The sequence below is a fragment of the Paramormyrops kingsleyae genome, chromosome 23 (assembly GCF_048594095.1).
Source record: "Paramormyrops kingsleyae isolate MSU_618 chromosome 23, PKINGS_0.4, whole genome shotgun sequence".
Classification (NCBI taxonomy): Eukaryota; Metazoa; Chordata; class Actinopteri; order Osteoglossiformes; family Mormyridae; genus Paramormyrops; species Paramormyrops kingsleyae.
Genome location: NC_132819.1, coordinates 4,906,530 through 4,931,792, shown reverse-complemented (window position 1 = coordinate 4,931,792; position 25,263 = coordinate 4,906,530). Strand labels below are relative to the sequence as shown.

At 43.1% G+C, this 25,263-nt stretch overlaps 1 protein-coding gene across 5 annotated transcripts; it reads left to right on the top strand.

Moving 5' to 3' along the window:
• Window positions 1-1,698: 1,698 nt before the first annotated feature.
• Window positions 1,699-23,461, top strand: LOC111853495 (leucine-rich repeat and immunoglobulin-like domain-containing nogo receptor-interacting protein 1). Of its 5 annotated transcripts, none has more exons than XM_072705932.1 (3): window positions 1,699-1,778; window positions 2,628-2,725; window positions 20,094-23,461. In XM_072705932.1, exons 1-3 carry the CDS (start codon window positions 1,760-1,762, stop codon window positions 21,891-21,893), a joined length of 1,917 nt encoding a protein of 638 aa, XP_072562033.1. In that variant the 5' UTR covers window positions 1,699-1,759; the 3' UTR covers window positions 21,894-23,461. The 5 variants fall into 5 exon arrangements, 4 of the variants coding, with proteins under 4 accessions (XP_072562033.1, XP_023686204.2, XP_023686202.2 ...); XM_023830436.2 differs by lacking the exon at window positions 1,699-1,778 and adding an exon at window positions 2,033-2,075; XM_023830434.2 differs by lacking the exon at window positions 1,699-1,778 and adding an exon at window positions 2,087-2,453.
• Window positions 23,462-25,263: the final 1,802 nt, after the last annotated feature.

The window sequence follows — 25,263 nt, the reverse complement described above, 5'->3', positions numbered from 1 at the left end:
GGGTCTGCAGTTTGCTAAGCAGGTGCCCCCTCAGAAGATGCCACCCTGGGCAATTGCCCCTATTGCTGTTGCCAGGATCCACCACTGCTTGCAACCATGCTAAGAGGTAAAAATTAATTGTGCACAAACACATCTTTCCTAATTCTAAAAGGATTACCTCTACTTTCAGAGCTCATGTCGGCTTGCGAGTTTCTCCACTTGCCATCAAAATGCCTTACCTGCATAGCAGAATCTACCCACAAATAATTTCTCTCCTGTGAATGCCCCTCCTGGACCGGGGGCCCTGATGAGTTTCTTTAGCTGGTATCCGGTCACCTCTATGGGTTGTTAGTTAGGGCAAACACCGGCTCTCTGATAACCATCAGCTCAGCCCTCAGAAAGAATACCACCTACCTGCATATCCGCGCTCCAGTAGTCATGCTCAGGATTAGGTTTTTGCCCTACGGAATCTTTTATATCAGAAAGTGAATCAATTATGATTTGGCGATAAGACTTACTTTGTGACTCACCATTACTTGTTATATTTAGATTGTCAGCTAGAGATTACTTCTTCGGCCTAGATCACAGCCGTGTGTGCAAAGGGTGACTCTTACAACTGCTCTACTGTCATTCATCTAAGTCCATAATTCTTCAACGTTGAGTCTGGCTATGATCTTTATGTGGTGAGGATGGAGCCTCAGAGCCATCTTTGTAGACCATGTTTATCTGTAAATTTATATCTCGTACCTGCAGGCACCTGGTGATCATGTGGATTCTGATTGGTTCAAGCAACATATATGTTCATCTGATTGGCTGAGTGTTTCACATTACATGTGATGGACATGATTTATCAAGATTATATAAGGGCAGTAAAATCACTGTAAAGGGGGGCCAATGGAGTTGGCGTGAAGGGACTCTGGTCCTTGTCTTCACATTGAAAGCTGATTAATTTTTAATTTGCTCGTGATATTTTTAGCATTAACAAATCTGCTGAAAACACACATTTGTTTTTATCCTACAGAGCAACCAAGTTCGATTAATTGCTGTTGTAAGAACATGCAAAACACAGCTCCAACAGGGCTTGATTTTCTTGTTGGCTCAACTCCTTGAAATCCAATACGATTCAATTCAGGACAGTTATTACATTACAGGTGAATTCTATACTCGAGATGGGCTCTGACTTACAACACACCCTTGCGTTGAGCGAATTTCTCTCCGACTGAGTTTGTGTTAGTCGTTGTCTTTTCGAGGAGATACGGTCAGCAGACGGCAAACTGGCGCCGTTTGTCTGCCCGTGTTTGTAACACAATGTGGAAACTGAGCGCCTCTCGTTGAGAAGCCCCATCGTGTGCTGCGGAGCGGCTCTTCACCTGGTGCCATCTGATATCCATTTGTGGAATAACTTGGGGAAGAAATCTCCGTTTTGCTGGAATAAACACAAATAAACATTTAGAATTTGAGATTATTCTGAATGCATTATTATATCATAGCTATACGTTAGAGGAGTCCGCATATGGTTATGCGCTACTGGCCATGGTAGGGCTGCGTTTCGTTGAGTTGGTTTTGAAATAAATATAAAATGTAACGCCTAAAACGCCTATTTGCATTCTGTGCCAAAAAATACATGTACGATAACGGGTACACGGTGCTGAAAACCGACACAGATTAATACGCATTATATGCACATTATAGTATGGCGTAGATAAGTACTGCTGTATCAGCAATATTTTGAAGGCTCAGGTGATATTACTGTGTTCATTAAAAAAAGTACCTCCAAGTGATGAACGGAACTAGAAGCGGTGAGTTTAGCCAAGGTTCAGAGGACTCCGCTGGGAATGTATGACTTATATTGGCTACTAATAATTTATGACGCATCGCTTTCGTTCATATTTGTACTGAAAACTAATCCTTGTTTGACTTTTTTGGGGATGGGGGGACTTCATAATTCATATTATAATCCACCTACTTAATTAGTGATGTAACATCGGTTGTGCGGTGAAAAAAGTGCAATTTCATCTAATGTTTTTTTTTTTTGTCTTTGTCGTCGGTTAAATTTTCAGAAGGAGACGCTACTCGGCGCTCTCTGCTGTCGCTGGGTATTCGTTGTTTCTGACAGTACTTAGTAATTTGGTCTCGATTTGGTGTTTTATTTTAATGACATTTTAGTCTTACCTGTCCATCATTTAAAACCTGGTTTCTGAAATACTATTTAAATAACAACCTATGACTGGCTGGGTAACTTGACTTAAAATTTTAAAAGATCTGACGCGTCATTTAACCTGCAGCACAATTAAGTTCAGCCTGCCGCCGAGGCCATTCAAGCATTATTTATCAAGTGGCGGCGTCCTGCTTTTATAATGTCCGCTACCCCACCCTTCACCTCCATACCCTCTCTGGTTCCCTTCCACAGATGAGAAAGGGATATCGTGATTGCCTTGGGGGAGGTGTAAAGACACGATTGTTTTTCCAGTCGGGTGTGTGAGCGCCATGTAGCATAACTAAAGTTGTCTAAACATACTCAGAAGCAGAGCTCGCATGGACTGGAGGGACTTTAGACGTAATTCTGTTATATGTATGCTTCTTCGATAACTTGGTGTCGTTCAGTTTGTAACCTAGTTTTTTAACAGTGAAGCATTTTTTAATATCAGGGAATGGGCAGACGACGAAGAGGAGTCGCACAGCTGGAAGTTCGGCGAATAAGTCGCCGAAGCATGTATCTATAAAGTTACTGCGAAGCCTCCCACGGGTGAGTTACGATTAGTCATGTACAGCATTTTAAAAGTTTGTTTTCCTAAGTCTTGTACCAGTATGGCTCAGTTCCCTTATATAGTTTTGAAGAAGTTATATTAACTTGTAACATTACCACAACAGAATGCATACAATTGCGCTGCGCACTGCAGTTAGTGGAAGGATAATGAAGAAAAACGATTATTTATTGGTGTAATCATAAACATGCACAGCTTAGTCTGTCTGGTTAAAATGTTCTCGTCTTTGTTGACGACGACGCATGCATATTATGACCGCATCTTAATTTAAGCCTCTTTAGTAATGGTTTCATTGCAACGAATGAATTTTTTCGGTAGATCAGAATGCAGCGCTCAAATTGATGGCCAAAAATAATTTTTTCTATGCTTTTTTTATTCCTACGCTTAAATGTAGTATAATTTGTTTTAAAATATTTTTTGGTTGTCAGGGCAGGACCGTTTACCTTAAACCAGGTACATGTCTGCTGTGTTCTTTGAGGGCTCCTCAGTTTTGGACGCATTTGCTTTTAAGTCCTGCCAGACAGCTATTATCCGGTATAGTGTTAATACCTTAATTATGAATTATGTCTAACGTCTACCTTTAAATATATCATTAGGCAATGTGCATGAACAGCAAAGCGGCTAGCTTTTTAGAGTGATAGAATAGGCCTGTGTCTTGGCTGAAAACAGTGAATATTGGTGCATTATTTAAAAATTAGAGCATTAACTAAGACACTGACTGAAGACTGCAAAATTGGCATTAGGAGAGTAGACATCGTCCCCAAGAACTTTTATATTAGTAGTCTATTTAGCCCACACGTAAGGACAGCGTTAGTACACGTCTGTTTATCAGCCTATATAAATGTAAATGGAAATATAAATTAAACATAGACGTCGTAATAATTCAGGAATCCATGGGTAAACATTTGGGACGCGCATGCGTAATATCGAGGATTACTGAAACAATTTATAAAAATAAACGCCGACGCTGGCTTAATTTACAGGGTAGCTTTTGTTTTTACTGAATTGTGTGCACACCTGGCGGTCGTTTGCGATTGGTGCTACAGTGCATTTTTTTCTGACCTCCTCTCTATCAGGTCACTTAATGACGACGGCACCTGTTGTTTGACTGGACAGCCGTGAGAAATGTGTCGACGTAATTATTCCCTGATTGAAATAAATGACCGCGGTTTTGCACTGCTGGCCGGTTACGGATCACATGAAATAAAAGGATATGTGTATGTATATTTCAAAGGGGTGCTGAAAAAAATATAAGCAGGGGCAGATACAGTTAAGGAACCACTGGGGCGGCAATACCCTACCTTGTTTATAAAAGAGAAAGCGTGATCGCTTTGTTATAATTTAGGTTTCGGATTGGCTAATGATAGTTCATAATGACTGATCCTGATTGGATAAATGGGTCATGACAAGCGCATAGAATTACAAAACACTTACTTCCATTTATTAATGCTGTAGGTAATGAAACCAGGTCCTTATTGTAGCTATCGGTATGTTTAATGAATTATCAAACCAGAGATAATTCCTTTGAGAAAATAACAATAGCCTGTGTAATTCATATGCTTGTTTTTTGGGAGCCTTGAATGTTAGAAGTTATTTTTGCAACTTCTTTCGTGGGTTTCCTCATATCTGCTGCTGTATTATTCAGATAACGTAAAATTAATTGAGCAGCGGATCCTTTTATGTGGATTCTCTGGCTGCTTTAGTGATGCCAATATCGCCCCATGTCCAACTCTTTGTTCCTCTCTCATTCAGGGGAGTAAAAATCCTACAAATGTTTGACATTAGCTGCTCATCTTAGTTTCAGTTGCGTTGGTGGTGGGTGCAGCAGTTGGTTTGGTCCACATGCATACAACCTCTGTCAATAAGGTCCATATTGTTTGCCAGTTTTTCCCAAACTATTCATTAGCAGAAGAGCAATAATTTATGGAATGCTGCAAGAGATTCTAGAGTATTATTGTCATATGCACAGTAAACAGTCGCTTACACTATACTGAGGCTATCCAAATCACAGTCCTCAAGGTCCGAGCGCTGCTGATTTTCCAGCCTTCCTGTACCTGTGAGCCAGGCGGGAAGCCTCTGGCCAATGAGAATCAGTAATTATTAAACTAATTACCTGGGAGACCTGAAAACGAGGCCTGGATTTGAAATCGAGGTCCAGATTTGAAGAGCCCTGCACTCTACAATGAAAGTCTGCATATCTTTCTTGCCACCGGTAATCACAAATTAAACACAAACCACAAATACATTACAAATATTATAAATAAAATTAAGCTGCTGAAAAGCAGAGTACAGTTACATAGTATGTCAGTAACAATAAATGGGAGTCCGGTTATGTTGATAAATTTGTAAACACAATGAAATGCAATTTTAAAAACGCAGTGTAAACATAGGGCAAATATTGTGAATATTGCATAGAGGTTCATAACTAAAAGGTAGATTATTGCCTGGTTATTGTGTAACAGACAGAATAGTGCGTGCAAATGACCAGGCTGCTGTGCAAAGTCTGCAGAGTCTATGTGCAGTTTTTTCCATGGTGGCTAATGAAATGAGGCATTGCTTCCTTGGCAATGTTTCATTTTTGTATTGACTTGGACGATGCATTCATTACCCTGGTTGGATGTTTATTGTAAACACTGGCAACCCGTATTATGAAGCAAGTTTAATCTTGCGGGTCTGGATTAGTTCCCACTGGTGGTCTTTTGATGTTGAATCAGCACTAGCACTGAAGCAGTCCCCAGTACTCTCAGGGCGGTGTAGGCTTTGATCAACCCTCTCCCCTGCAGTAATCTTTGCCGCAGCTTTAGTGAAGTGAGCCGCTAGAATCTGGGCCCTCTAGGACCAGTCTGGATTTGTTCGAGGCAGTGAAGTCGCAGTCTGTCCGCTTCTCAGTGCAGCTGGGAATTAGATGCATTATTATGAAATTGTGCCTTATTTGCAGGTGTATTGGAATGCATGGTCTCCCATATCCCATCATGCACTCCTCCACACATAAACCTTTGAGAGCAAAGCTTAGGGTTCAAGCACAGGGTCAGGCCCCTTTTCTAGTGCCCCTGGTGGGGGGGTGGGTTAATGGCCTTGCTAAAGGGCCCAATGGAGATGAGACTGCATAGGGCAGGTCTTGAACCAACAACCTTCTGTTCACAGACCTAACTCGTTGAGCCACTTGCCGGTAATGCTTAAAGTTGTATATAGTAATCCTTCCAGCCATCATCCACTATAGGGGGGGGGGGCAGGGAATCTGCCCCCCCCCCCCTATAGTGGATGATGGCTGGATAATGTATCAGGGAATCTGCCCCCCCCTATAGTGGATGGGAATCTGCAAAATGCAGGTTATGAGGCGTGATAACATGCACAGTTACATATTCTGAGAAACGTTTGAGATAGAAGTTTGCCTAGTTGCTTGTTTTTCGAAAACACTAGGGTACCTGAAGCAAAGGCACCCAAGAGGGGGAGCATGCAGACCTCACATACACCAGAGTGAGAAGATTCGACCGCAGTGCCAACCGACTGCGATAGAGATTGAAAATGAATTTTTTAATGTGCTGTTTATGTAGCCCACAGCAGTTTGGTGTCTCATGAGATAGTATTAAACACAATCCTGTTGGCAAAATTTCAAGCTAAAATTGTGCTGTTACCACTGTAGTCAAACATTCATGAACAAATTAGCCAGATTCCCCCAGTCACATTCCTTGAGAATGCGAGAAATTAGCTTATTAATGTAGGACATACTAATGGCATTTTTATATTTTAATGAGTGACCATATCACATTTCACATGCTGTGGGCAATTTAGAGGTACCCGTTCATGTAATTGTGTGTCTTTCGACTGTGGGAGGGATACCTACATGCTTCCACAGAGGGCTTAAGCAAGAGCGCTCACTACCATGACCTACCATGACACCCTAACTGGCAGACTAACAAGCCAATTAATTCATTATTTATCTCTCCGTCTGAACCGACATGAAGGATGAACACTAGTGGGAATTGCTTCGTGCTATATATACATTACCAGTCAACAGAACAGGTCATTTATCTGGAAACACCTACTGAAAATGATTTGTGTTTCACCAAGAAAATGACCCTAAGAACTCCTCGAGGTTAAGCATTAGTATTATTGTGTGAACAAGGGAAGAGATTGAGTGCTGCAACAGATGACCTGGCCCACACAATCATCCCCCCCCCCCCCCCCCCCCGACTGAAGCCCTGTGGAGCTGGTTTGGGATGAGTTTATTAGCAAGGTAGCAAACTTGTGCCCAAAACTTGTGGCAACTCCTTCAAGCATTCCAGGTGGCTACATCTCTTGTTGATTGCAGTATTTGATATGTATTACTTCACTGCCTCAAGAACTTTTACTGTAAGGTGAATAACATAATAGCCGAAATAGAGGAAAATGCATTAAAAGGTAGTGTGTGTAGACTGTTTACTGGTATTTATATGCAACAGTAAAATTCCACAACGTGAAGGACGTTTTTTTTTTTATTTAAAGCTGCGTAATATTGGAGAAAGTTTCATTTTCAGTATTGTTACAAGCCATGATTAGATTATTGTTATTGTATAAGATAAGATTAACTTATTTCGGATACCAAGGGTGACCTTTTTTTTGTTAAACCCATAAGCAAGGATACTAAACTCAGATTCCTTCAGTAGTACTTGCAGGATAATATGTCAGATTGCATTAATAATCTGCTCTTTAGCCAGATCAATGCACTGGTTTTTCCATAGATTGCACAGCATGTACATTCTTGCAGGGATGTTGGCACATCCATTTATAAGTGAATTATGGGTGCATCCATTATTTTAAAGTGATGTAGGCGCAATTTACTGTTTGCAATAGGAGCGGTGGTCTGCTGTTCCATTACCTATGGTTCCATTTATTAATAGTTACATGCTCCGAGCGAAGTTTGTTTATGTCTATTAAATAGTGAATGATGCCTTTAACAAGCAATCTGGTCTCTTTACTGTGTTCTCTATATACTCCTGTTTCACTCTGGAAACTTTGGGCGTTGGTTTATTGTGCTGTCAACATAATACAGGAAAACGGCGCGATTGCATCCACTCCATTTACCAGCCCGTCATCAAACTTGAATCTCCATACAGGTGGGGGTCAGCAGATGTCTTGCCTTGAAAAGATGAAGTGGAACATCTGCTGTGCGCTCCGTCGCTGGTGTTTGTTTAAATGATGAATAATTAATTAGTTCTGCTGCTTATCTTGATATAGAAATGGATGAAGTGTAAAATATCTGACCTACTCGAATTGCTTTGGAGGAAAAAAAATGAAGGATAAAAAGACTGAAAATACCATTTCATGTTATAGGTGCCCAATCCTGTAATGAATGGTAGTTTGGAGCGTCTGTGACTGTTTTCTACTGGACTGAAGCTTTGGCTTTATTCAAAACCCAACAGCTGATTTGAGGAACTGATTTTTTTTTTTTTGATCTCCAATGTTTCAACCTGAGAGCCCATCAATTCCCAGGTGCTGAAGAATTGTGGAAGTAGCTGAAAGTGAGAGAGCCAGAAGCATAATGCAGCAGGCTGCCTTTCTGTGTGCTCCGGAGTTCAGGTGCGCGAGTGTGGGCCTTCAGGCCAGAATGCCCTGTGAGCAGGATATATGAATAAATGCAAGAGAACCAGCAACTCACTTGGTATAACCTGAATCAATATATCAGCTCACCTCAGCAGAACAGTGGTAAACATTAAGACAGGCAATTAAAGAAACATCCTTTTTGTGAAGTGAGTACAGAAGCACAAAACCAAAGGAGATCATTATTAAGACTTTCATGAAAAGTATTAAAAGAGAACTTTTTAAAAAGAAAAATGTAGTGTTTTGCCGAAATAGAACTGACCAAAAACTGCAAATTTGAATAACCATCTGGGTGTAACTCTGGATGGGTGGAGCCTACTTCCATTGGCGGTTGATGCCTAACGGGAAACGTGTGTGTGGTGTGTGTGTGTGTGTGTGTGTGTGTGTGTTAGGCTATATGCTCCATGCCATACAACCTCCCGGAATAAGGGACTATTGGCATGAATAAATGGAGATTTTCAAAGCATTCTTGAGTCCCCATCGTGTCCTTGCTGCATTGCAGTGCGATTAATAACATTATCTGCCGTGTTAAGGGGAATAATGATGAGAAATGACTGAACGTAAGAGTCGAGCGGCTTTTCTCCACCAGCCATCTGAGGCTATACACGTAACTATTTCCAAGAATTGTAACCGAATCCTATTCACGGGCAGCCCGCCTCCCGCACGCCATCCTTACGGTTAAAAGCCGACAACAGGATCACCTGTCTCGTGCTCGCTCATAAATCACACGATACTCTTACTTGCCTATTCATGTACTGATTAACTCTGTAAAATGGCTCATATATACGTGATGGTCACCGGTGTAGCCCTGGCATCGTGCGGAGAGAACACAGCTTCCTGTGGTGAGCGGCAGTCTGCCTCGATGCTTGATGACTTTGCAGCAGATATAATTATATTTCTCTGAGCCTTGGACGGCTTTGGGACTCTGACGATATTCCTGACTCGCCGTGTTGGTTTATCTGGGTTATAGATAGATTTACTTTATCGATTCCAAGCAGGAAACCATGGATTATGGCGCCGAGGGTAACACCATGAACACTTGCATCTGAAAATTTGGGTCATGAGAAGCTTTGGTCTGTCAGGTTTTACTGATCAGGTTTAACATCCGTGGCCTTGACATGTCCAGCAAAGCTAATACTCTAGCTGACATACTGCACTGCTGTACTGTATTGATATGGGACGTTCTGTCAGAACAGGTGAAAGGTGATGGACAAGAACATTGAAGATGTTAGGTGTTAGAATATTCGTTTAACATTTCCTACTGAACATTGTTTTAACTTAAGGTTAGATTCATAACCGTTGGGTCAAAGGGGTTGATACCCCAGTCTTCATAACCAGGCTTTAGGTGACTCAGTACTGGATTAGTGGCTGTGGGGATGGATGGATGGATGGATGGGTCGATGGACGGAGGAAGGTACTGACAAATTGTCTTTTGGTTTCCTTGTCTATACATTTGACCCCCATAAGCAAACCATTTTCGTCGGTGAGAATTGCCAAAGATAGGCTTAGTTCTGTGATTGGTCGTGCTCTTATTCTTTCCTTGACGCTAATAAAAATCCATGGGGTGATAATATAGTCCCTGAGAAGCTTTCATCCATCTCCAGCTGAGTGAGCGCTCGTGACAAGTACCTGCCGATTAATCTCAATCGCAGGGAAGGCTGCAGCTGCGGCTGCGGCTGCGTCCGCTGCTAATTCATTGGATGTGAAGTGTCACCAGACGAGCCGTCTGCTAAGTCTCACAGATTTCAGTGCCACCTCGCATCGAGAGGCTTGCAAAGAGGATTCAGCTCGAATGCAGCTGGCTGCAGCAGAAGGGATTACTCGAATGGTTTCATTTGACCAAGTGCAGCTTTTCACCAGTAGTGCATTTTGTCTTTGTTTGTGATGCGTTGTTTCGTGCATGCTGTCTCGGTGTCTGATGCATTGTTTCATGCTTGCTGCAAACATGCAGCTTTAGCTGGGCAGACTTATGTGTATATTTTAATATTTCGTAAAATATATAAATATTAGGACACTGGCTGTATTTCATGACAAATTAGGCAGATACTTATCTCTTTCCATTAGATAAATGTTGCACAATTATTTCCCATAATTTTCCTAAAAGATCCTGCTTTTGTTCAGAGGCAGTGATGGTATCTGCATTCTATTGTACATAAAAAAGAAAAAGGACTAGAAAACTGATGACAGACATTTACTGTGGGATTTGAAAAGCCTGATCTTTCAGATTGGCCTCCTGTCACTGTCTGCATGGTAAGTTGCCTTAAAGGAAATGCTAAACGGGGCAGCTTGGTGGCACAGTGGTGAGCACTTACCAAATTGTCTGTGGCTGTGAATGGTGTTTGTGTGTATGTGTGCCCTGCGATGTGTGTATGTGTGCCCTGCGATGTGTGTATGTGTGCCCTGCGATGTGTGTATGTGTGCCCTGCGATGTGTGTATGTGTGCCCTGCGATGTGTGTATGTGTGCCCTGCGATGGGTTGGCACACCGTCCTGGGGGGGGGGGGTGTTCCCTGTCTTGTTTATATAAATAAACGTCTACTCATGTGTTTTACAATTTCAGAAAAATATATACATATATCCCACCTGTGCCCTATTAATTTCTGCTTGCCACCGTACCCGCAAATTAAAGTTTAGGGTATTTTTCACCCATTCAATCAAAACTTACGAGTTACCCGTCGGGTACCCATGGGTACCTGACCTCGTGCAGGACTCCCTGTTACACTGACCAGGACAAGCAGGTACAGAAGACTGATTGAAACACTAAACATTTTCCCATTTCAGTCCAAGCTGGTGTTTAGAATCTCCACCTCCCTTCAAATAGCGACAGATCAGAAGAGGCTCCCGAATGCTTCGATTTTCCTGCATGACATTTTCCCCAAAACTGAGTTAGCGGGGAATAGGTAGGATGCTGGATTGTGCCTTTGTCTTGTTGTGAGTGAAGCAGGCCTGCGTATTAACACAGCTCGGGTTCAAGGGCTCTCCAGTGCATGCTTCTGCTTCCTCTTCCTCCGCACCCAGACCTCCTCACAGTTTGCCCCCCCCCCCCCCCCCACTGAACTTGCACTTCTCATCCACTTCAGTCATTCTGATCCTTGACCTCTCATCCCCCATAAGTTGAAACCCTTGACAAGATGACAGCTCATGTCTTTTCCAAGAGCTTCATCGTCTGTTTCGGGGAAATATATATATATATTGCTGGTGTGACTCCAGACTGGGTCGACTTCTCTGAAGACGTTAAGGGCTCTCCTTTCCTTTCTCCTGACGGGGAAGCAAGGCACACATAGCGTGACAAACAGGCGAGCAGCTGGGTGTGGATAATCCCGTCACGATCTGCTACCTGGAACTAAATAAATCAGCGCTGTGCATTTTTACCACAAGCTGTCACGGTCTTCCAACAGCCTTTCCATAAGACATTTAAAATGCATAAAAATCTTATGAGACTGAAAATGTGAAATGAAAATATAAGGAAAGTTGTTGCTTTTATAGGAAAACTGGAAGGCTGTGGCAGAGAATCGTGTCTCCTGCATACAGATCAGACTTTGGCGGCTTTCTCAAGGTATAGTGGGTAGCAGAAGATCAGAAATGTTCTGGAAAATGAAAAGGAAGTCGTTACTTAAGGGCAGTTCTAAATGAAACGGTCAGGCTGAGCAGTGACGCATTGGACGGAATGGGCGAGCAGATTCCGGACTTTGATTATCCCGGGTCTGGTGGGTTTTTCAGAGAGGGACACTGACACTGAGGCAGCTCCACGCCCACTTGGCCTGCTTATGAATCCATAATTTAAAAGATGACCTTCTATGATGATAAGTCGGCAGGCATGAAAGTGCTCGAGTTTCCCTCGCGAACTTGCAAACAGGTGGATACGTTTGGGCTTCGCTTTCAGGTGTCAGGAATCCCTGATTTTTAAACCCTGTCAGACACTGACCTTTAGACCCCCGGCATCACCAGAATATATATCACTGTAAGCAGACACACAGCAATCCACCTCTACATTAGTTAAACGTGTCATAGAAAGCCCCCCCCCCCCCCACGCAGCCACATGACATTTTAAAGAGATCTGATCCACCCTAATGCAAAAGGTCGCACTCCCTCACCGGACTGGCTTAGTTTCTATGCCCTCATTCTCCCGCTACCCTTATTTGTCTTATCCAACAAAAGTCTGTGCGTTTGGGTGCCCGTCTGTGACGGCATCGAGTCTGTTCATCTACCGCGGCTTTTGCCTTAATTACCAGGCTCACAGGCTGCGCTGAAGAGGGGATTCATGTATCCGTTCATCTTTTCTTTTTTTTTTCCATTGCCGCTTATCCAGTTCAGGGTAACTATCAGTCTGGCACATATCCCAGAATGCAATGGGCATACATGCATTACAAGGCACATGGTCATTAACAATCTCTATGGGCAATTTAGGAATGCCTGATTGGCTGAACTGTTTTTTAGATTGTTGGAAGAAGCCAGGTTGAGATTTGAACCCTCTGGGGTGTGTGGAGTGGCCGTCCCTGGTAAAGCATACTGAAAGAATAATTGATTATAGTACTGTCTCAGATTTAACCAGAACTGTCTTCTGCACTGCTGGTCACAATAAACTCTACAACCCTAAGGAAAGTACCAGACACTCCTCACTTAACAACCAACAACCATTACTACGACTGGATCGTTAAGCGAATTGGTCGATAAGCAAGGAGCTACTCCCAGAGGTGGACATTTTCAGGTCCAGAAAGTAAAAATTCAGATCTAGATTTTGTTTCAACCTACCAATTGAGTACTCTGTGACTGTGACTCTTTATACTCAACTGATTGGTTGAAACAAAATCCTGGTTTGGATTTTTACTTTCTGGACCTGAAATGTCCACCTCTGGCTACATACCAATATTTCAAGCATCCTGTCCTGGTAGTGGGCTTGTGTCAACCATCTTTAGATATTGTTTTAATGTCACCTTTGCACCATTTATAATGTTATCAGTATATTTATAAATGTGTACAGGTAGCTGGTAATCGTTTTTATTTTTCACCAACATCTTGGACTATGGAGTGCACAGAAAATACAATTTTATAGACAAAATATGTAGTCTTGGAGATTGCGAACGCTAGTGTAGTGAATACTGACTGACTGCGGGACCCAGACTGAGACTGAGAAAGGGTGACACAAGATGAGATGCTTGACGCTGAGATGCCGCGTGGCCATTTTCCAGGACCAAAGTCCTTGTATAGCGTGCTATACCAACATGCAACCTGGAATAGATGCATATAGCACATGTGCGTGAACATGTATAAAACATGCTTTTGTCTGGCTCCCATCTCCCTCCACATGGCTTGTACACACCGCTGCTCTGCGTTAATACGCCTTAATCCACAGCTAAGACGTGGCTCTTGATTATTCAAGCGGACAGCTTTAGAATCAGCACCCTGAGTGATGAGCCACCCGCTTTCGGTCGAATCACTCAAAAGCAGGTCAGGAATGTCATTTTGGTAATGGAGGCTCTGTCTGCATCCCACACGCTGGTACAAGCCAATATGCTGGGAATGACAGAGCAATTAGATTGTCGTCGCAGAGAGAGCTGGCACAGTTTCTCGGACGTGAGTGATGGCCGACGCTCTGAACTTTCAAACAGTATGCTCTGACATTTGATCATAATGACTTTTGGTTTGTCTGAGAAATTGATGCTGCATAGGCCTTCATGCTAACGGGTGGCTTTAGCTTCCAGTGACTTCACTGTTTCCTAAGACAGTGTAGACACAAGGAAATGCTACACCTTCACTGCGATGTGCTGTAAGCATTGGCTACAACCTACCAAGAATTCATCAAAGGCCATTGGCTTGCAGAAGCATGGATCATCTTCATTCATTATCTTTATGTTCTCTCCATGGAGAGCTGTAATCTTTGTGTCCACTGTGCAATTATGCATACAGTAATTCGAAGCAGTGCTTCGAAAAGAAATCGTTTCCCTCCATTTTATTATTGACTCAGCGGGTATTAAATAGCATCTCATCTACTTCCTCATGCCCTGTGCTTCCTGGTATTGGCCCCACGCATTGACCCTACACTGGATGAGCAATTATTGGAAAATGCTTGGATAGGCGGATATATGAATATTTACTATATAGTAGTTGTGTAGTAATGAATGGCAGACTAATGAATAGTGTAATGAATACCCTGGTTTTGCTTGCACTCGCAGACATAAAATAATAGGAACTGTAGGCCAAGCACAGGTCCGGCCCAATGAACCTCTCTCTTATCCATCAGTGGGGGTGCCTTTAGTAACCCAGGCAGCATGCTTTTTTAATTTTCCACCTGTAAGTTTCTGCATGACCTTCCTCTGCCTCCTTGTATGCCACGGGATCAGGTTTTGGCTGACTGTGTTGAGGGTCTCGACTTGAAAACAGACCTCGCCTTTCTTGTCTCCCTGCTCAGCTAACCCCTTTATTTGAGGGGATTTAGAGGCTCTGTAAGGGAGCTCTCATGTCTTGCCAACTTCATGCCATTCAAAAATGTAAAAAGTGAAACAATGTATCGTACAAATAATACATAAACTAATATGCAAAAGGTTAAAAAAGGGAAGTTAATGATCTTATTACAACAAGTTCAATAAAAAGCGATCGGATAAAAGGGCTGCAGGAGGATCCCATTTGACCTTTGAAATTTAAAGCAGCTAAAGAGGAATGAAGCCATGCGCTCTTACGTTACGGTGTGATCCGGAGCGAAAGGATGCGATGGCGGCAATAGTTTTTTAAGGTGGCGCTGAAGATGTTGCTCCATGGATGTGATTTTTTTCCCCTCATTTATGAAGTAGAGGATGCACGTCACCACACACACACACACACACACACACACACACACACACACACACACACACAGGTGTGTAATTATATGTTTGTGGGGACTGTCCATTTATTTCTATGTGGAAAAACCCTAATCCCAGCAATGAGAACCTTAACCCCTACCCAGCCCTAACCCTAACCATAAATAGCCTAACAAAATACGAGACTTTTGGTTTTTTGATTTGTCACAGATTTTTATAAAAGTTTCCCCTTGTGGGAACTGAAAGAAATGTCCTCACAAGGGCAGAAATAACAGGTTTTTATCACATTATGGGGACATTTGGTTCCCACAGTGTAAAATAAATAAATAAGTGTGTGTGTGTGTGTGTGTGTGTGTGTGTGCACTGTGTGATTTGGGCCGGTTTGCGGGTGCCTCAGTCATAAGCAGCCACCTGGGCCCCCTTTAATCACCATCCCCATACCCATGTGACCCAGAGCTGGCACCTCATTGGTGAGACTTTACAACGCCCTCCGACGCACTATGGAATACCCCAGTGTCACTATTTACCATTACTATATTAACATGTTTCATCCAGACTTGCAAAACTAAGAAAAATCTTTTTTTCCCTTAATCTGAAGTGCATTGACTGCTTGATTTTTTTTTTTCTTGGAATGTTTAATTGTGTAGAAACTGAGGAGCTTACGGATTTAGAAGGATTGGGAGAGGTTTTGGCACGGAACTGTAGTTAACTGAGTAGGATTATTGGTTTACTTCTCAGGCTGCGGGTTTGAAGCCCCCCCCCCCCCTTCATTCTGTGTGCAGACTGCATGCCGTCTCAGTGCTGTGTGGGTTTGAATCCCCTTTCACTCTGTATGCAGACCGCATACACTCTTAGTGCTGTGTGGGTTTGAACCCCCTATCGCTCTGTGTGCAGTCTGCATACTCTCTGTGCTGTGTGGGTTTGAATCCCCCTTCGCTCTGTGTGCAGTCTGCATGCACTCTTAGTGCTGTGTGGGTTTGAATCCCCTTTCACTCTGTTTGCAGACCGCATACACTCTTAGTGCTGTGTTGGTTTGAACCCCCCTTCGCTCTGTGTGCAGTCTGCATATTCTCTGTGCTGTGTGGGTTTGAATCCCCCTTCGCTCTGTGTGCAGTCTGCATGCACTCTTAGTGCTGTGTGGGTTTGAATCCCCTTTCACTCTGTATGCAGACCGCATACACTCTTAGTGCTGTGTTGGTTTGAACCCCCTATCGCTCTGTGTGTAGTCTGCATACTCTGTGCTGTGTGGGTTTGAATCCCCCTTCGCTCTGTGTGCAGTCTGCATACTCTTTGTGCTGTGTGGGTTTGAATCCCCCTTCGCTCTGTGTGCAGTCTGCATACTCTCTGTGCTGTGTGGGTTTGAATCCCCCTTCACTCTGTGTGCAGGCCATATACACTCTTAGTGCTGTGTGGGTTTGAATCCCCCTTCACTCTGTGTGCAGGCCATATACACTCTTAGTGCTGTGTGGGTTTGAATCCACCTTCGCTCTGTGTGCAGTCTGCATACACTCTTAGTGCTGTGTGGGTTTGAATCCCCCTTTGCTCTGTGTGCAGTCTGCATACACTCTTTGTGCTGTGTGGTTTTCCTTTCATTGTCCAAAGACATGTAGTTAGGCTGCTCGGGGGCAATAAAATATGAATGTGTGTATATGTCATGTGACATGACTGTTGCCCAACTCCGTGCTTAGATCTGTCTCCCCATAACCCTAACAGGATGACTGCTTAGAAGATGGAGAGAAAGACGTTTTAGCGGCACAGAGATTAAAGTGTAGGTGGAGGTTTTAGACGTTCCCTATGTAAGTATTTAAAGATTTAGTAAGAAAAATGCCCGTTTTTACTTTACAGCTGTCAGAAGTCAACTCACTCTGGCACAATTTCAACTTTTCTTACTCATTTAATGCCTCTCTGATGTGCAGTCAACAACTTTGTGGCAGCCAAGTACAACTTCCTTCAGTAAACTCCAAGCAGTAACATACACCAACCAGTCACTGCATTAGAGTTCCCAGACCACAGCAACCACAGAGTCTAGAAAATTCTACCCATTGCATTATACATATAGGAATGGAAGAATAACAAGTGGAGAGAGGGCAGACAGAATGAGGACGAAAGGCTGGCAGAGAGGGTCTGCGAGGAGGGGGGCGTTCACCGCGCTGGAGTACACATTCCGGATTGTTCTGCCCCTTTGATGCAGCTGGCAATGAACATCACGCCGTAATCCATGGGGACGACTTCAAACAGCAGACAGAGAAAGATAAAGCACTGGATGGGGCAGGAGCTAATGGCTTTTGTACTGAGCCGGGGCGGAGCGATTTCCCATCTGCCGCTGGTTAGGTCCAGGATCCTGCAATCCGCCGGGACTGTCGGCCCGCGCGTATTCCAGAGAGGCCGAGGACACACTCCTGCTGAAGAATGACGCCTCTCCTGGTCGCCTTTCACTGCGCTTTTATTTTTCCTTTTTCTTTTTCTCCCTTGGCAGCTGTGTCAGTAGCCTGACATCCTGGGCCAGAGTTTGGCTTAATAAGATTATCCTCCGAGCCTGAATCGTGGCAGAAAGGGCTTAACGGCTTCTTCCATCCTGTTACCGATCACATGGTCCATCGCTCTGAAAGTTACCTCACTTTATTCAGGTGTAACTTGGTCTACTTTGTTCAGTTGCACTGATTTTAATGTTGTGCCATTAATTCTATTCTACTATCTGGTTTAACAGCAGATATGTGATTCCTGCACAGAGACACTGCTACCTCATGTCATTGTGCCTGTGCACAATGACATTACAGTTAAGTTCCGAGTTGGACTTCTCAGAATGTCCCAAGCGCTTTGTGAAGGCTATTGTCTATTCCATCATTATGTTTTTGTATGATTGTGTTATATCCCCTTAGCTATTTCAGGCTGTAGTATTTCTTGCTCAGTGAGAACCTCAGCACTTGGTTGTTGTGTGTGCCAGCCAGTCTTCTACCAATCACAGCCCTTTTTCATGGACTCTGGAGGCTGCCTGCTAACAATGCAGTGTTGATCTATCCACTTTGTGGACATGTATTTCCTTTTAAGTGTGTTATTCTTAGCACCTGAGAAGGGCAGATGCTCTTTCAGTACATTGATGTCTATGGTGGTGGTAGAGTATCTAAGGTGTGTTGGTGTGTTGTGCTGTGGGTCAGGACTTTTTGCCTGTGATTGGATGGTTGCTGGTTCAAATCCTGTTGTCGGCAGAGTGATTTCACCATAGCATCCTTGAGAGACCCGTAACCCAATTGCTCCAGGAACTTGTTCACCCTCTTTCATCAACTGTATATTGCTTTGAGAAAAGAATGTCCGCTAAGTTAATAAAGTATCGACAGTGTTTTAGAGTAGGGGAACTGAATGGTCGGGTGACGTTTTGCAGTCAGCGTGACGGTTTGAGCGTATGACCCTTTGAATTACAGCTGCCGGGGGCCTGAACTCTCAGCCTGAACAAGAGCTGTGACCTCACAGCCTGGTGCTGGGTGCATGACAGTTCAGAGGCACGGTGATGTAACGTAGGCCAACATACAGGCTTTGAAATCATACTATTCCACCCTGTAGGAGATGAGGGCACAGAGGTGTGATTCACCACATTTCATACTCCATTCTATACTCCATACTGCATTCTAAGGTAAACTGTTTCAGAAGCAATTTAAGGCTCTTATATCTGGAGTCCAAGTAACCTGCAAGCTCAGTGACAGCACAGCATAAAAATGATAAATTCATAATATGTTATACCTAACACTATTCTATTAAAAGTTGACATTAAACTAACTAAAAATAGCAAAGAAAAGGGTTGCACAACACATATGTCGGTTCCTGCACACATACAAGTTCCACCACTTTAATTTGCAGTACAGTGGTACCTCGGTTCTCGAACTTACTAGAACTCGAATTTCTTAAGTCGAACAAACCAGTTTGACCTAGAACTCGATATGAATATCAGAAGTCGAACCGTGAATGCTGACCTAATATAAATTGTACGCGCCAGGAAATGAGTCATACTACAATGCAATTCTTACATGAATGCCTTCTTCACAGACTGGACGATTAACCAAATAAAGTATCGCAACATTACAGTAACTAACAATAAATAAACCACTAACTTACGTGTACTATTAGAGCATTTATGTCATTTATTTAAACTTTATTTTACCAGGTAAATTAACTGAAAATCAGTTCTTACTGCTTTATGTGATATTCGGGAGAAATAGCAGATTACGCATCGGAACTGCCTGGGATACAAACGTCATGCGTGTAACTAAACTCTTCAGCCAATAAGGGCAAAGGTGTGTCGTCACGGTGGCGGTTCCAGTTTGTGCAGCCAGGTGAGAGGTCGCAATGCATCTAACCGTAATGCATTGCGTTAGGATCAGAAAGCGTTGCTTTAAGCCAGAGCTGTAAGCAAGTTGAACGCAGGTGTAATTTTGGGGGGCCGGGAACCAATTAATTGGTTTTACATTATTTCTAATGGGAAAAATTTGATCAGAACTCAAACTTTTTAGGATTCGAGTTCGGATTAAGTTCGAGAACCGAGGTACCACTGTATTTGTTTTCTGTCGATTAACTGATTTAAAATAACAGTACAATAATCATTAATGTGTGTGTATAAGGATTAAAGTAAGTGCACACATGTTACAATTCAGTGTTTTTCAAGCATAACAACGCTCCTGGATACATAACCTTTTACTGCATTCTGATTATTAATATTACCTTTCGCAGTTTGCCTGTTTTTGAAGGAAATTACCTGGAAGGTTCCCAGTTCCCTGTTGCAAAGCAGATCAACTAATCATAGTTAGGTTGCATTAAAAATTTAGGCAGCTCAACTTTTTATTCCCATGTAGCCTGGGGTGACTCCATCTGAATAGTTGAGAAATGAGTTTGAAACACTGTAGTATTTAAATTTTGAGCTTTTTAGTATAAATGAGGCATGATGGAGGTTGAGGAATCCATGTTCCCTCTTGTCTTTACTGCAGGCAGGGCAGAAGATGTTCGTGGAGGCAGCTGTCCAGTGGTGGGTGTGGCCCACCATTGTCTATCTTATGCCAGTGGCTTGGGTGCGAGTGGTTGACTCTTCCCTGCCCTGTCCCCAGAAGTGTGACTGCTGGCTGGAGACATTGCAGGTAAACTGTTCCGAAAGGTTGCTGGTGACAGTACCCGAGGGCTTCCCTAGCAACACCCGGCTTCTGGACCTGTCCCGGAACCAGCTGAAGACGCTGAGCTACAGGCAGTTCTCCAGCCTGGTGCACCTGCGCGAGTTGAACCTCAGTGACAACTTGCTGTCCATGATCGAGGGGGAGGCCTTCCAGGGCCTGCAAAGTCTGCACACACTGAGGATCAGGAACAACCAACTGAAGATCCTCCCTGCAGGCATCTTCTCGGGGCTTCAAAATCTGCGCATGCTCGACATCAGCAGAAACGAGATCGTGATCTTGCTTGATTATACCTTCCGTGAGTTGGGCAGCCTGCAGCATCTGGAGGCTGGGGAGAATGACCTCGTGTTCATCTCACCGCAAGCCTTTGTGGGTCTCCACAACCTGCAGGAGTTTAACCTGGACCGCTCCAACCTGAGTCATATTCCGATGGAGGCCTTCTTCCAGCTCCAGGCCCTCACGCGACTACGTCTCCAGCGACTCAACCTCAGCGTGCTGCCAAACAACTCCTTCCGCCGGTTGAGTCACTTGCGTACCCTCATGATCTCACACTGCCCCAGCCTGGACACAGTGGCTAGCAACAGTTTATTGGGGCTCAATCTGATCTCACTGACCATCAGTCACAGCAACCTCACAGCAATTCCATACACATCCCTTAACCACCTCGTCTACCTTCGTTACCTGGACCTGTCGTACAATCCCATCACAATTGTAAATGCCAACATGTTGGGCGACTTGCTTCGGTTGCAAGAGTTCCACCTAGTCGGGTGCAACCTGTTCCGGATCGAGCCGGGAGCCTTCCGGGGACTGGCCCACTTTCGGGTGCTCAATGTGTCGTCCAACCACTTGCCTACCTTGGAGGAGGCCGTCTTCCGTTCTGTGGGTAACCTGGAGACCCTGAGGCTGGACAGCAACCCTCTGGCGTGCGACTGCCGTCTTCTGTGGTTGGTGCGTCGCCGCCTACGCCTGAACTTTGATGGCCACCAGCCATCCTGCGCTTCTCCGTACCCAGTGCAGGGCCTGGGGTTCTCTGAGGTCTTACTGCCCGGTATCTTCACCTGCCGGCGAGCTCGAATCTTAAACCGGAGGCCCCAAGCGGTCAAGGTTGAGGAGGGCCACACGGTACTGCTGTTCTGCAGTGGTGACGGAGACCCCATGCCCATCATCATCTGGTTGACGCCGCAACGGAGGGTCGTGTCGACCAATGGGCGAATCCGCGTGCTAAATAATGGAACATTGGAAGTGCGCTATGCCCAGTTACAGGACGATGGGACATATGTTTGTGTGGCATCCAACGCCGCAGGAAATGACACCGTTCCAGTGCGGTTGCATGTGCGCGGTTCCTCATCCTCGTTTTTCCTGAACTCCAACAGCTCCTTCAGAAACCTCAACCCCTACCCCTTTGATGCCAAGACCTTGATCATTGCCATAACTACGGGCTTTTTTTGCTTCCTCGGCTCAATGTCCATCTGCTTTGTCTTCATGCTGGTCTGGAGCCACAACATGGGTAAAGTCACGCACACAGCCATTGAATTTGTGCCCCCCCGCATTAACTGGAATAGCAGCAGTGGGGGTGGCTCTGGTGGGGCAGATGCCGCCAAGTTCTCCATGAAGCTTATGTGATGGTAAGGATGGAACGTGGCCTTTCCTGTGGAGCAATGGGTGTAAATGTAGTAACTAAGCAACAGTGATTAAGCCCATTCAAAGGGGGAATCCCTATAAGACTTGCCATCTTTGAAATAATGTGCATGAAAATGTCTCATAAATTTGACTGTGCGGCCATGAGACTGTGTAAGTTGTGTTTGATACCTATAGGTTTGTCTTCAGTTTTATATGTGTGTGTATATATATATAAATACGATTCATTTTTTTATTCTTGTTTTTTAAGCATGTAAATTTAGACGTGATTGTTTTTATACATGAAAGTCAGAGAATGTTTTTGTGGTTATGTTGAAAACTGTACAGCAAATCTTATCTACTATAAAGAAATGTTGTCGTTTGCACGGCGGTCTGTTGGTAAGAGCTATTTATCACATCAGGTTATAGAAATCACATCCTTAATTGTATAAAATTGAAACACACAACTTTTTCACATGTTTGGAAATTAAAAAAAAAAATGTATCCCACAAGAATCCATGGAGGAAAGTTATTTCATACATGGTGCAAAGTCCTTTTCATTTTTACTAGTTTGATTTATGCAGAAGTGAATAGTTCAGATCCAGAAAGGAAAAATCCAGACCAAGGTTTAGTTTCAACCAACCAGTTGAGTATTAAAAGTGAGAGTCACAGGGTACTTAACAGGTTGGTTGAAACAAAATCTTGGTCTGGATTTTTACTTTCTGGACCTGAACTTTCCACCTCTGCCATGAGGTGTTATGAACGACTATGTTTGAGCCCCTTAAAACTGTCAAGAGACTTGGTTTCGGATTAGTGTGGATATATAGAACGTTTTCCAAATCAGTAAGGCCACCTCTTAATCCTCCTTCACAAATAGATCAAGTATGTTCTCTTATTGCGGTTTAATCGTTTGGATTAGTTCACAAGTTATTTCATTAGCGTATAGATTTAATCACATCAGTTGCTATGGTGTTATATAACAAGGAGGAATGTAATTGATTATTCATGGTGTGAAACTGAAGCTACTCTTTTTCAAAGAATATATATCCCTCCTGGGAAAAAGACGGCTAAAAACCATCTTATGCTGGTCAAGCTGGGATTCTTAGCAGGGTATTTTCTCTGCTATCTTGATTCATAAGCTGCGTTTCATGTTTTTCTTATTTCTGTCATTCGGATATACGTACGCACTGAATTTTTCATGTCTACAAATGCCATTATGACCTGTAACTGGACTCAGCCTATGGGTGTTCTTTACCATGAGCATAAATTTAGTCAAACCTTGACATCTGATAGAAATTATACTTCACTTTATTATTAAAAGTGATGTCAGGAGTGTCGCTGAAAATATATAAAAAGGGGGACATTGATTTTAATGAATGACACAATTTAAAGAAAGTACTTCAGATTTATTCAGAACATTTTATAAAGAACATTTTAGGTGGGTTAAAACAATCCTCAAACAACCCTAGCAAGGTCCCTGATGTTACCTGTCTTTTTTTTCTTTTACTCCAGCAGACAAAAGCATGCTGGAATAATTATAAACCTGCATTAAATCTTCATATTTCTTTACTTGACGTGTGTGGGTTTATTTTTTTCTCACGAAAGTGCAATATCTTAGAAATGTATCATTGAGACAACTGTCCAATACAGATAGCTTTGATTTCTCCTATTATGGTCTACAGTTTGAAACAGAAACATCCATCACCGTGTCGTTTTATCTCTCTACCTCTCCACCTCTAAATCTCGTTGGCGGCTAACCTGCCTCGTACTGAACTTGTAATACAGTGGACCCTCGAGTTACGACCGACTTGACATACGAACAACTTGGGTTATGACCAAAATTTTAGTTTTGACTTACGACCAAAATCTTGCGTTAGGACCCGAATGCATCAGTCTGAGCCCAGATACACCACACATAATTTTGGTCAGTGCAGTACTTTATGTAATTAATTTTGCTAATTGCTATTAAAATGGCCCTAAAAAAGCTAGAAAAGAAGCTAAGGAAGGAAGAGAAGGTAAAGAAAGCAATCGAAAAGAAGGAAAATGTGCAGAGATATCAGTGGCATACGTGTGACCAATCTCACTAATATGTACAGCATGTCGACATCCACCATCTCGACAATCTTACAAAGAAAAGATTGTATAAGGAAGTTAGCGATGCTAAAGGTGTACCTCAAATTAATAAGTCACGATCAACAGAGTTAGAGGTAGAAAGGCCATTATTAGTGTGGATAAACGAAAGGCGAGTGAGTACACTAGGAAAGTCATTAGTGTTTCTGATCAATTACGCAAATTATACAACCCTTTTTATTATGAATAGGTTAGGTAAGGGGTGCTTTGGGAGGTTCAAAATGCATTATGGGTATTTCCATTATTTCTTATGGGGAAAATGGTCTTGACTTATGTCCAACTTGAGTTACGACCAGCCCTTGCGAACGAATTCGGTTCCTAAGTCAAGGGTCCACTATACTTATATACTATGGGACATTAGTCAAAGTTTACTCCAGTTAATCCAATACATATCCTTATCTGATATAATCTTAAATTTTACTCTTGCATTTCAAGTATGTACAAAATGCAATATTTCGAATAAGGACCATCATGCAGAGACTTATCTATCTCAGGCACACACAGTGCTTTGGATGACTCAAGTGCAGTATTTGGCGCATTTTCTGAAAGTTAATCCCAATGCTTAAACCCTTCTTTCAACTTCGTTGATTCAAGTAGAAATACAAACAACTTTTCCTTCTTTAATACTACACATCCTGTGTTTTTTTTCTTCAAAGAATTAAAATGTGATCTTTGCTGGAAAGAACAACGTAGAGCATACAGCATGATCGATTTCCATGCTGGTTAGTGCTGGTATAGCTGCACATGAAGCTGGTCCACCAGCACCAAAACACAACATATGTTGGTATAACCAGCATGCATTATACTGGTCATGCTGGCCTTTACTGGTTTATTCAGCAGGGATGATCCACAAAAGATGGCAGCACACAAATGCTCGCAGACACTGGTCTTTGAGACCTGATCATTACTAGCCTGCTCGAGTGGCCAGGTAACCATGCATAGACCTCAAGAGGTTCCTATTTTGTATCAGAATATGGAGTTTTGTTCCCTGTCCTCCGGTTTTATTCACTATTAATCCATACCACTGTGCCGTATACTGTTATATGTCAATATGACACACTTGTTTGAACCGATCTTATTCGCAGTGAATTAAAGGACGTGCGACAGAAGGACCGATACTTCCAGTTGATTTGTGGGAATGTTACTAATCGTAACAAAACAGAGTTGACAGAACACGTGACGAAGCGCGGATTTAAAAGCGTGTTAGCGTGCATAATTTTCGGTCCATTGTTATTTTTATGCTCAC

Excerpts from the sequence above, each read along its gene's own strand:
- LOC111853495 (XM_023830434.2), top strand. The coding sequence starts at position 2,390 with ATGAGAAAGGGATATCGTGATTGCCTTGGGGGAGGTGTAAAGACACGA. Across the intron at positions 2,454-2,627 it reads ACGATTGTTTTTCCAGTCGG|GGAATGGGCAGACGACGAAG; the intron begins GTGTGTGAGCGC and ends TTTTAATATCAG. Across the intron at positions 2,726-20,093 it reads TACTGCGAAGCCTCCCACGG|GCAGGGCAGAAGATGTTCGT; the intron begins GTGAGTTACGAT and ends TCTTTACTGCAG.